At 46.7% G+C, this 13,596-nt stretch overlaps 1 protein-coding gene across 1 annotated transcript in view; it reads left to right on the top strand.

Annotated features, from left to right (window-relative positions):
- MACROH2A2 (macroH2A.2 histone) overlaps nucleotides 1–12,663 on the top strand; it is a 108,966-nt gene extending 96,303 nt beyond the window's left edge. Inside the window, exon 9 of the mRNA XM_085603474.1 lies at nucleotides 11,946–12,663. Within this exon, the coding sequence (XP_085459600.1) occupies nucleotides 11,946–12,111 (166 nt within the window). The 3' untranslated portion in view covers nucleotides 12,112–12,663. The remainder of the gene's footprint in view (nucleotides 1–11,945) is intronic.
- Nucleotides 12,664–13,596: the final 933 nt, after the last annotated feature.

Here is a 13,596-nt window from a genome sequence, read left to right as displayed (position 1 = left end):
CGGTACTCTCGTGGTAGTGGGCTTTTCAAAAGCTTAAGTCTGAAGTTATAACTTTGTACTCCTGCTAGAAGTATTTTTAAACTGTTTATGTTCGAGGCATGTGGGCTGCTGAATTCATATCTGTGCATAGATCGCCGCCTAGTGTTGGGTCCGGATGTTTGCACGTTGTTGTCCTGGAAGAGTCTTCGAAGTATCCTTGGATAGGTGACTCCTCCCCTGGACTACAGTGCGCATGGGCATCCCCTCCATCCTCAGATTGTTTTTTTCCGCCATTGGGTTCGGATGTGCTATCTTAGCTCAAGTTAGGAAAAAATTTTGTCGAGGCCAAAAGGCCTTTAGTTCGCGTCGGTACTGTTTATCGATCGGTTTTCGATACCACCTTGTTAGTTTACTAACTTTCAGGACCAACTTTTTTCGCATTTACCTGTCCATCGACTACTTCGACGATGGAATCGAGGACGCCATTCAAGAGGTGTCCGGTGTGCAATGCGAAGTACCCCCACATCGACGTCCATCCGGTGTGCAACAAATGCCTTTCGCCGGACCACGACGAATCGACATGCATGGCCTGTGCCCGGTTCCGTTCCAAAAAGACTCTACGGAATCGACGAGCGGCGAGACTCGAAGCGCGGCACGCGGCACCAGCGGACATCTTCAACGAGGCCGAAGATGTCGAAGAATTGGAAGTCCTACCCTCCAGTCCCGTTTCCGAACACGACTCCGGATCGGACGAAGTCGACGAATCACTCTTCCACAGAGGTGAAGACGACACCGAGGTAGGAGACGACGAGGAGGCCTTAGGGGCCGAAGAGAGTAGCTCCAATGATGAACAAGGCCTACCTGTTCAGACCGAAGAAAGCCCAGTGCCACAGTCTATGGCTCCGGTCGAGGGATCGCCTTCGGGCCTTACCCGAGACCCATCCCGCAGTTCTTCGGCCCCGCCCTCGGGCCCGGCCTCGGACATTAAGCGGCAGCCATTACTGCCTAAACCGGCTGGTTTCACTTCTACAAAACCGAAACCGAAAGCTGCACCGGTTCAAACGAACCCGAAAGTGGCGCTAGTCGGATCGAGGCCTCCCACGCCTTCGACGCCAGTGAAACGCGTCGGCACCGAGCGCACCAAGAGAGACTTCGGTGCCGAACTTGAAGCGGGCGACGTCGGAGTCGACGTACGGAAAAAGGCCTTCGGCGCCAACAAACCTGCTCAACTCCCGGCGCCACCGACACCGAGGACCACACTGCCTGCTACGTCTCGCATCGCTCCCTCGACAACACCAAAGCCTCACGCATCGAAAACGTCGACGGTCATTTCCACACCTCGACTCGATGAACCACCGGCGCCGAAAAAGTCCACGGCTGCCTCTACGAACCTGGTCGGTGCAAAATCCTCAAAGGCGCTCCAAACGCGACCCTTTGCGGCACAAAGCAGCAAAACCAAGACTGCCCTCCAGGACCCGTCGGGTTCCGGACCGATCGACGCTCCGGCAGCCTCTTCGGTGCCAGCCAACATTACCTTTGGCTTGCCTCCGTCCACAATCCCGAAAATATTCCAACTCAGGACACGGGTCACCCAGTCCACGATTTCACCTGCCGAGACGTCTCCGGCACATGTCATCGACGCCAACACTGGCAGAATGATTCTCCACGAGCGGAGAATAACTTCGGAACCACCGTTGGACCCTTTCAGGATCCCACTAAAAAGGAAGCTGCCTGTAGAATCAGAACCTGCCCTTTATGAACCTTTCCACTCATCCTACCAGGAACCACAGTTATTCTCTCCCACACACTCCGACACGGATGCATTGGAGGACTACATGGAGGACCAAATCCTCTACCGTGGAGACATGGACCCTGATGACCAGCAGGACCCTGATCACACTTGGGGCGACCCAGTAGACCCAGGTGCACCTCTCGATGCACAGGACCCACAACTCTATGGGGCAAAAACATCTCCCACAGAGGATACTGCAGCCTTCAACGCTCTTATTGAACGTGCTGCCAATAACCATGGGGTGCAGCTTCACTCTGACACCATCGAAGATGACTTTCTTATGGACACTTTCGCATCCTCAGAACGGCTTGTAAAGACTCTGCCCATGTTGAAAGGAGTCCTCAAACCAGCCAAGGACATTTTCAAGGAACCCACCAGGGCACGAGTGATAAACCCCAGGATTGATAAGAAATACCGATCAGCACCTGGGGACCCTACTTACATCAGAGGCCAATTACCACTAGACTCCATTGTCGTAGCGAATGCTCGCAAGAGGGCACACTCGCAAACGACAGGTGACGCTCCTCCCCCGGACAAAGAGTCCAAGGTGTTAGAGACCTCTGGCAAGTGAGTTGCCGCCCAAGCTGCCAACATATGGCGCATAGCCAACACTCAAGCGCTCCTTGCTCGCTATGATAGAGCGCACTATGACACACTGGAGCAACTATTCCAACATCTCCCTGACCAGTTCAAGGAAGGCGCAGAAATTCTCATCGGAGAAGGACAGCTACTCACGAATGCTTCCATCAAGTGTGCACTAGATGCCGCTGACACAGCTGCCAGGGCCATAAACACAAGCGTCATGCTGCGACGCCATGCCTGGTTACGAATCTCTGGATTCAAGCCTGAGGTACAAAATAATATACTCAACCAGCCTGTCAACCCCGACTATTTATTCGGGCCGGAGGTTGACACCACCCTTGAAAAGATCAAAAAGGACACGGACACTGCAAAGTCCATGGGCGCCCTCCAAACTCAGTCCTTTCGGAGCGGCTCCTTTCGTCGCCCCGGAAACAAGGGAGCAGGTAGAGGACAGGGGTCACAACAAACCTATAACAAAGGCAATACACAGACCACCTACAATAAAAACACCCGAGGTGGATATCGTGGCTCCAGTACAAAGGGCAGAGGACGCGGCTACGGCAACACCAGGTCCTCCCCCCAAAAACAAGCATTGACGCCCTCTCCCTTCCTCCCGACCACATAACACCTGTCGGGGGAAGGCTACAAAGGTTCCTGTCCACGTGGAACTCCATCACCACGGACAGGTGGGTCAAAGATATTGTCAAATACGGTTACTGTCTAGAGTTAACCTCCACTCCACCCATAATACCGCCAAGAAACCGTCCTATGTCCTCAGAGCACTTAACGCTCTTACAGCAGGAGGTGCAAAGTATGCTTCTAAAAGGCGCTATAGAGGTTGTACCCGTCCACGAGCAGGGTACGGGAGTGTACTCCCTCTACTTCTTGATACCAAAAAAGGATGGGTCACTCAGACCTATATTAGACCTAAGACCCCTAAACCGGTACATTCTTTCAGAGCACTTTCACATGCTCACTCTCCAGCAAGTCCTTCCGCTTCTCAAGCAGGGAGACTTCCTAGCCACGCTGGACCTCAAGGATGCGTATTTCCACATCCCCATTCACCCCTCACACAAAAAATACCTCTGGTTTACTGTTCAGGGTCAGCATTACCAGTTCAAAGTCCTTCCCTTCGGCGTGACAACAGCGCCCAGGGTTTTCACGAAGTGCCTAGCTACGGTGGCAGCACATCTACGGAGGCAGCACATACACCGTCTACCCCTACCTGGACGACTGGCTCGTTCAAGCGAAGTCAGCCCAGCAATGTGCCAGCCACATGTCCCGCACCATTCACCTTCTTCACAGTCTGGGATTCTCACTAAATTACCCAAAGTCCCATCTCCAGCCCGCACACGTACAACAGTACCTAGGGGCGACTATAGACACTCTGGCGGCCACAGCTCAGCCAAATTTAGTGAGGATCAACAGCATGCAACTGCTGATCTCCAAGTTCAAACCCAAACACTCACTTCAAGCGCGAGTGTTCATGCAGTTGATAGGCATGATGGCCTCCTGCATCTTCATAGTCCCACACACGAGACTACATATGCGCCCGCTTCAGGAGTGCCTAGCACGTCAGTGGAATCAGGCTCAAGGACAGCTAAAAGACCTAGTGTTGGTGAGCGGTCGGGCATACAACTCTCTGCATTGGTGGACTCCACAAAACCTTTGCAAGGGCCGACCGTTCCAAGAGCCTGTTCCACAAATAGTACTGACAGCGGACGCGTCTCTCCAGGGATGGGGAGCTCATGTACTCCACTACACAGTGCAGGGACTATGGACGACACAACAGAAGAAGATGCACATCAACCTTCTGGAACTGATGGCAATCTTCCTGGCCATGAAGGCATTCAAAGTACATCTGTGCAACAAGGTCGTGTTGATCCGGACGGACAACATGACCGCAATGTACTACATACAGAAGCAGGGAGGAACGCACTCTCCACAGTTGTTTCATCTGGCTCAGAGCATGTGGAAGTGGGCCATTCAGAGGAACATGTTCCTCATGGCGGAACACCTCCCCGGCAAGGACAACCAGATGGCGGATCTGCTCAGCAGACACAGCCACCAGATGCACGAGTGGGAGTTACACCCATCAGTACTCCAGCCGTACTTCCAGCAGTGGGGTCATCCGGAGATAGACCTGTTCGCCACAAGTGAAAACGCAAAATGCCAAAGCTTTGCCGCCAGGTTCCCACATCCGCAGTCGCAGGGCAATGCGATATGGATGAACTGGTCCGGCAGATTTGCGTACGCTTTTCCCCCAGCGCCGTTGATACCGCTGGTGGCTCGCAAACTCAGACAACACTCCCTGACACTCGTCCTAGTTGCTCCTACGTGGGCACGCCAGCCATGGTACACCACCTTCCTCGAACTTTCCGTGGTGCCGCATCAAAGGCTGCGGATCAAACCCGCTCATTTGACGCAGAACCATGGAGAGATTCAGCACCCAGATCCGCAACAGCTGAACCTGGCAATCTGGCTCCTGAAGTCCTAGAGTTTGGCTATCTCAACCTGCCACCTGACTGTATGGACATCATCAAGGAGGCCAGAAGACCCACTACAAGAGCTTGCTATGCAGCCAAATGGAAAAGGTTCGTCATTTATTGCAGTAATAATGACATTAACCCGCTGGACGCATCCATCCAAAACATCATTTGCTACCTATTACACCTATACCGATGCAATCTGGCGTACACCTCTATACGTGTCCATTTGACCGCAATATCAGCCTATCTGCAAACCAGGCAGCACCTCTCTCTATTCAGAGTGCCTGCCATCAAAGCATTCTTGGAAGGACTCAAACGAGTCATTCCTCCAAGCCACCCACCGGCTCCAATGTGGAACCTCAACCTGGTCCTCACACGCCTAATGGGTCCACCCTTTGAACCTCTACACTCATGCGAGATTCAATTCCTCACCTGGAAAGTAGCTTTCCTGGTAGCGATCACTTCCTTAAGAAGAGTTAGTGAACTCCAGGCACTAACCGTTCAAGAGCCATTTATACAGGTTCATGCCAACAGGGTCGTACTACGTACCAACCCAAAATTCATGCCCAAAGTAATATCGCAGTTCCACATGAATCAGACTATCGAACTGCCCGTTTTCTTCCAAAACCCGCAAACTGTCGCAGAACGGGCACTCCATACACTAGATGTACGAAGGGCCCTCATGTACTACATCGACAGGACTAAACCCTTCAGGAAGACAAAACAACTGTTCGTTGCCTTTGCCCCGCACCACAAAGGTAACGCCATCTCCAAAGCAGGGATAGCCAGATGGATAGTTAAGTGTATTCAAATCTGTTATCAAAAGGCAAAACGCACATTAACTATTCCACCACGAGCCCACTCAACACGTAAGTTAGGGGCTTCCATGGCTTTTCTAGGAAATATTCCCCTGCATGATATATGCAGAGCAGCCACATGGTCCACTACACACACTTTTACTAAACACTATTGTGTAGATGTGCAGTCAAAACAGCAGGCAGCTGTAGGACAGGCTGTTCTAAAAACTCTTTTTCAGACCGCTGCAGCTGGCACGGGTAGCCGCCGCTAATAGAGGGCACTGCTATACATTCTATGCACAGATATGAATTCAGCAGCCCACATGCCTCGAACTGAATATGCTACTTACCAGTATGCATCTGTTCTTGGCATGTAGGGCTGCTGACATTCATATCGCCCTCCCTCCTCCCCGGCGCCTGTCGCAGCTGCAGCTCTCAGAATTACTGTAAAGCATGGTCATCACTTTCTGTATCTACTCCATCACTGCCACAATGGCGAAAAACAATCTGAGGATGGAGGGGATGCCCATGCGCACTGTAGTCCAGGGGAGGAGTCACCTATCCAAGGATACTTCGAAGACTCTTCCAGGACAACAACGTGCAAACATCCGGACCCAACACTAGGCGGCGATCTATGCACAGATATGAATGTCAGCAGCCCTACATGCCAAGAACAGATGCATACTGGTAAGTAGCATATTCATTCCAACCGCGACATTCTCCATAGGCTGTACTACAGAGCCCGATAGCAGCTACTTGCACTGCACGCGCCTCCCATGGGTCCCCTTCCTCATAACCTGGGGTGGATTCTTAAGGGGCCAGCGATCCTGAATGCCCTAGGCATTGCCTGTAGAATTGTCGTTGTTCTTATACCACTTTTTTAGTATATGGTTTGGTCCACCCCTGGGGCCCAATGTTAATAGTGCTATTTATTGTGTCTATCAATGCTTGTTTGATAGTGTAACTTTGCCACAGCTTCATAAAGAGACTGTGGGATTCTGTCTAGAATAAATACATATTTTTTATATATATATACCTGTGTGGGCTACTCTTTCATTTGGTTATTCAAGGGGTTATTATGGTAAAACAATAAGCTTAACACTCCTTCAAGACTTAGCCTGAAGGCTGCTCTCCACAGCTACCACTAGGATAGCTTTCTTTAAAGGTTGTCTTAAACCTATCATCAATAAGAGTCGAATTGGACTGGTGCAAGGTGGCCCTATAACTAGGAGACAGCATATGCCAGGCCAACTTCTCACACTCGCTCAATAGAACAGGATACAGACAGAGGAGGAAAATATTTTTATCTCAGACTCTGAAGAGTTTGGATTCAGCAACCCACATTTGGAAGCCTTGTGTGAAGATTTTCAGGCTGACTCTTCTTAGGAGAAAATTGAGAATATATAAAGACGGTATGCTGATCTAACACTACGTCTCCTGGGCAACAACACCAACACATTAAAGTACCTAATGCACACAATGAAACTGTTAACTTTCACTGTATTTTTAAAGAACAAGAGCAACCCATATGTCCATGTGAACAGGGTATTAAGCATTAGCTTTCAACCAGTGTTCACATGGAACTCATTTACAAAGACAATCTTCTGTTGTCACGGAAAGTTTCTATGTGGAGCAAAATGATTCAGAGTATAAGATAGTATTAATCTGTCTTGACCAAAGATTAGAACATTTCTTTAAAATTCTGTAGTCTGATCCAAGCTTTCAGAGCACTCACTATATACACACACACACACACAACGGCTCCAGTGATAAGCAACCCCAGGTGAAGTTACCATAACCAAACGTCTAGAAAAAGTGACGGTGAAGTGGCTTATAAAAAATATAGCAAATTGATAAGGTTATTGGTATATTAAAGGAAGTCTAATGCTTATTGAGACGATGGAGAAGGATCGACCAGAACGTTTCTTTGGTGCCTTCGCCTAAAGTCTGTCTTTTCTTTTGGTGTTGACATTTCAACCCCGTTAAGAATATATATGAGGGTCTCATCAGGACCTTAATGACCTAGGGTCCAAGGCTAGTAGGCACACAAGTTTCTTGGTATCTTCTGGGGACTTACTATTTCTCCATGGTGAGCACTGTCAAGAGGAATCTCTCCTTTTTAATGAAAAATAATAATGGCAGTCGGTCATCCAGTTCATGGGGCCTGGAAGTCCTCATGGAAGGGGTAACCTATATCCCCCATCCTCAAGGAAGGTCTGGTTCTTTCAATGCGTCCTGCCTGGAAGCCGTGATAGATGTGGTCTCCGAGTGCTCCCTTTATAAATATTTGGTGAATCTATTCCTGCGCCCAAAAGTAGTGCAACCGCCTGTCCGGGTATCCTTTCATCAATCATTGTATTAAGTTTCACTGGGCATAAGAATTTTAATCTCTTACAATTTTGAATGAGTCTCTGAAAGCAAAACATAGAATTTTCATTTTACCAAAACAATAAATCACACACCATAAAACCAATCTCCATATAATATGTGTTCAGTTGTTAAAAGGTTACATAGGCTTTCAGTGTAGAGATGGAGAACGAGCATAAATGCTTAATTTTGGAAAATTCAGGTTTATAAGAAAAAACAGTTGCTCCCGGTCTTCCCCATCATTGTATGGCAGAGTACAGTGGTGTTCTCAAGGCTTACTGCGGCAAACCTAGTCACTCCACGCATTGAGAAGAAATGTAGAACTTTGACTTGACCCAAAATATATACAAAGCCAGGTTGAACTTGATTTTCTCAACATCTAGGAAAAGGTACATGTCCCCGACTTCCATAGTCCCTCTGTCAGACAGGGAAAGAAAAAGGCTTGTGGCGGAGGGGAGAAAAATGGAAAGAGCAGCCACCACACAATGGTGCATTGTGGACTCTTATCGCCCTTTTGAACAGGCATGTCTATCAGTTTTGGGATGATGTGGAACATCTCCCAGAAGAATATCACAAGAGAGCAAAATGTGTGAAAGCCTAAAGTCGTCCCTCAATACGGATACTGTAAGCAGAAAGTTGGCAACAGGAGCAGTCATGAGACCTGCATTGTTTCGCATCTCCGTGTTTAAACCTGAGGTACAAGCCAATATTGTTGATATATCTCTCACTGGGAGCCAGCTCTTTGGTGCAAAGGTGGACCTATGGAGGAGATTAAATTAAAAAAAAAAATTAAGACCTCAAAGCAATGGAAAACGGCAAGTATATAGACCAAATTTTAAAGAGGAGCACCCCCATCTTTAACACTCCCCGCTCCCAGTCCCCCTCAAAAGACAGTCCATACATGTTTAGCCTTACCTGGACGATTTGCTTGTAACAGCAAACTCCTAACTCTGTCCGAAGAACATGGGGTATTTGCACTACTACACATGCTAGGGTTCACTGTAAATTTTGAAAGATCTTCACCATCTCAGTAACCAGAACAGGTTTCTAGGGGCAGAGCTCAGCACACAATTAGCTCTTGTGTACCATACTACTCTGGATTTATGCCACGCTAACCCAGATTCGCCTCTACCAGAAGCCACAATGTGATGGTGAAGACAGTAATGAAGCTCCTAAGGCTGATGGCTTCGTGCATTCACCTCATTCCCAACAAGACACTGCACATGAGGCCAGAACAAGAGTGAATGACCAATCAATGAGCACAGCAACAGGCTGGCCGGATCTAATGGATGTGTAGACGAAGTCAGCAAAGGACTGAGGTGGTGGAACATAGGGCCCTTCGAAGCACCACTACCAGAACACAATCACCACGGACGCCTCACTAGTGGGTTGGGGGTTGCACCTGGGGATACACAAAATAAGGGTTTTGTTCTCAGCACAAGATGTGACCAGACACACAAATGTCCACTAATTGAAGGCAACCTTCCTAGCACTAAAGGCCTTCCAAAGCCAGGTGGAGGGGAATCATTTACAAATTTTAATGGACAACACAACAGCAATGTTTTACATAAACAAGCAAAGGGGACGGTATCAAAAACCCAAAACATTTGGAAATAGGCAATTGCTAAGAACATTTCACTAATGGCAAATAACGTCCCTGGGATGGAAAACGTGCAAGCAGACTAAACAGACCAATGTGAGACACATGACTGGTAGTTGGCACACCTTTTCAGCAGTGGGTAAAAAAACCATAGGTAGACGTCTTCATAGCAGAAAATGCAAATTGCCGATATTTCACACCCTGGCACTACCATCCACAATCGCTATAGAATGTCCTGTCAAAGCTGAACGGGTCCTGTTGATAAGCCGGTACGAAATATGTGTTCAGGTTTCCTGCAGTACCACTAATTCCAGCAGTTCTAGCAAAGCTCAAGCTCCAACATGAGCACGCCCCAAGGTGACCTCGATAGCCATGGTCCTCACATCTGCTGCTATTATGGAAACACCAGTATGTCAGACGTCCCCCGCACGGGGACACTAACCATGCAAGAGATTGTATTGGACCCAGACCCTGGGGAGATGCATTTGACAGCATGGTTCTTGAAATAGCCAATTTGAATCCCTGAATTTACTGAAGGCTACGTCACATATGGTTAGGGAAGCACGGGGATCTGCCACTAGAAGTTGTTACACTTTCAACTGGAAAAGCTACATAACATGGTGTCAGAGTAAACCAAATGCAGCACATACTTCAAGACCAAACACCTCCCACAAAATGTAAACTTTCCTATGCTTCACTAAGGGTATATTTGCCAGCCATTGCAACTTATGTAAAAGTACAACATAACCAAATAACTTTTTCAATCCCACTGATCAAGAGATTCATGGAAGGGGGTAGGAAGTTCTTCCTGGCTAGTGATGTACCTCCCCTACAGTGGAATCGTAGCCTAGTACTAACAGGGTGAATGAAAGTACTATTTAAACTCGTATATAAGGCCATACTCGGGCACCTTCTTTTGTAAATTGTGTTCCTGGTGGCAATCACATCATTGAGAAAAGTGAGTGTCATGCAGACATAGTGCAAATACCTTACATAGCCATAGGTAAGGCAATAATGAGGACACTACCAAAATTCTTACCAAAGGTCTGCTTGCCTTTCTGCATAAAGAAGATGATTACTACACCAGCCTTCTTCCAAAAGCCTTCAAATGCAGCAAAAAGGGCTCTACACACATTGGATAGCAGGAGGGCGGTGTTGTACTGCATGCAAACAACACATAGCATCAGGAAAACACAACTGTTCTTCGCTGTACATTCAGCCTACGCCCTTAGGAAAGCTGTATCCAAGAGAACTATTGCTGGATAGATTATTCAGACTAGTCAAATGTGCTACATTTTGGGATATAAACCTTTGCTTGCCAAACCAAAGTCTCAATTGACCAGAACAACTGAAGCTACTCTTGGCTTTATGGCCAGCGTCTCTAAACAAGAAATAGGCACTGCTTCCACATGGCTTACTTTCACAAAGCATTACTGCATTGATTTACATCCACAGCTGTACTCAAAAACATTTTTACTTCCGACCTCTCTTCTACCTACCTCCGCAAGGCAGGTAATACCGCTACAAAATCTGTGAAAAACACGTGACTAAAAGATTTCATGCTGCAAAAGAATCCAGTTACTTACCTGTAATTATGGTTTTGCAGCTTGAAACTGTTCTAGATGCACATGTGACCGTCCCTGTCGCAGGGATTTAGTTGAAAGTGGGTTAGGGGGTATATTATGGTGAGCACACACATGGACATTGTGCGATTAAAGTTGTCATACAGGGTCTCTGCCTATGCAGAGTCACACCTACAAGCTTGCCAGCGAACATTTTTTTAAGGAAAACAAAGACTCTCCGGACCAACCACTAGATGGCAGAATTGTTTAAAGCATATTCAAGATGCCAAACTATAATTGCAGGTAAGTTACTTTTGCATGCAAGAAATACTTCCGTAATAAAGATTCCAGTACTCTTGAGATTGAGTGCGAAGTTTATTTGGTAATAAGATGAAGAGTAAGAAGGCCCCACTGGGAACTAGTCCTGCTGCTCAGCCGCTCACACTCGAACTGTCCCTTACATTCAAAACATGCATCCATCAACATTCTAACTACATCACACGCACATACGCGCTGGGCAGCCAGGAGAAGGAGAATGAAATAGTATAACATGTAACACATCTCCCTTCTTTAAACAAAAGATAAATGTGTAATAATATTGATAAGGAAAATAAATAAGATGATCACAATTCACTGCAGCAAATCAAATCAGAATAGATTTTCTACAATGCAGAATGATGGAACATGAAAAACTGGTTTCGTTTTCTGTTTAGACAATTGGTGCACTTCAACATTTATTTATGAAAATTCATGCGTTCATTTTTTTATTCTACCTAGAAATGGCTTTCCTAAGCAGACTGCAGCCCAGGTGATTCTTCGAGCCATTGCCAGTCATTTTGTTGGTTCAAGCTCTTCCACACTGAAGAACATTTACTTCCTGCTATATGATAGCGAGAGCATTGGCATCTATGTTCAAGAAATGGCAAAGCTGGACGTCAAGTAACTGGATCACAGCATGGAATGGACCGATCCAGTGTGGCACATTTTTTAAAAAAAGAGTTAATTGAATGGACGTGGTTGATAGAAACAGGATTTTTTTTATTTCATGATTTGTGGGATTTGAACTAGCTTGAAGTTACTTTTCTTTTTTTAAATAATAAAATGAGTGCTTCTTAGTTGAAGACTTTGGGTCAGAGGGTATATTGTTGATGAATAAGGAAGGTTGGGTTGAGCTGTATATCTTCTAGATTCTGTGCCCTTGGCAGTTTTTATAAATCCCAGAACTATTCCTTTGTGGTTACCATCCATAATCACTTCATGGGCTTGTTCTTTCCTCACAGTTTTAGACTTTTTGTAGTGCCATTTAAATACACAGGCCTATTATTTTTAAAGTGCATTCTAATCATTTTAACCAGTTTGTGTACTTTTTCAGGGTTGGCATGGGGAGGGTGTCTGGGGAGAGGGGCGTGGAACAGAGCCTAAGCGCTAAATACTGGATGCAAAGAAAGTCAAATAACTTGGCTACATTCCATGTTTAAAAGAATTTTAATGACCACACTGTGTTCACAATGGTTTTGTCCAGTTCCCTAAAACTCTTTCTGTAGTTTGTTAAATATTGCAGTTTTTGTTTTTTTGTAAAGAAAATGTTGGAAAAAATGCTGTTCTCGTGCATATTATTTTACGGTTAGCCATTTATATCTTTCTCATCTTAAAAGTTAATATTGTATAGTATAACAATATCTGGGATAGGGTCACAAGGAGGCATTTTCCATATGAATATTCGAACTTTGCCAAAGCAGAAACCGCTGAATGAACGTACAACAAACTTGGCACAAAACAAGAACTTTACACATAATAGATATGTTCGAGGCATGTGAGCTGTGGATCACATGCTATGCATAGCCTGCCATCTAGTGTTGGGTCTGGATATTTGCACTGTTTTTCTTCGAAGAAGTCCTTCCCAGTCACGAGGTAGGTGACTCCTTTCGGTGATAGTGTGCCTGGGCATTGACTACATTGTTGAATTTTTTTTTTTTTATTTTCTTCCGCCATTGGTTTTGGATATAAATTGCGATGCTCTGGTTCGACACATTTTCTCAGGTTCCCCTTGACGCCCAATCCACTACCCTAGATGATATTGTTTCTCGATCGTGTTTTCCATTCTCTGCGTATCGTTTCGACTCTAGGTCTTCAATCGGAAAACTCGTGGAGGGCCGTTGGGCCTATCCGCGTCCGGCTCGCTAGCAGTCGATGGAACGGACTCCATTGAAGGTTTGCCCCGGTGTCACGCTAAGTTTCTGCGCAGCGACTTGCACGAAGTGTGCAATTTGTGTCTATCCCCGGAGCAAGACTGCGACACGTGCCGATTGTTTCGATCTAAGACGGCGCTCCGTGATAGTCTGGCTCGACGTCATGAAATGAGACATCAAAGGGGCTCTGCACCGGACATCTTCGGTGAAGAATCCGATCAAAAAGAGTACCTCGCCTA

The sequence above is a fragment of the Triturus cristatus genome, chromosome 1_2 (genome assembly GCF_964204655.1).
Source record: "Triturus cristatus chromosome 1_2, aTriCri1.1, whole genome shotgun sequence".
In the NCBI taxonomy this organism is placed as follows: domain Eukaryota; kingdom Metazoa; phylum Chordata; class Amphibia; order Caudata; family Salamandridae; genus Triturus; species Triturus cristatus.
The sequence above is the reverse complement of the archived record's forward strand: the minus strand, read 5'-3'. Positions and strand labels throughout refer to the sequence as shown.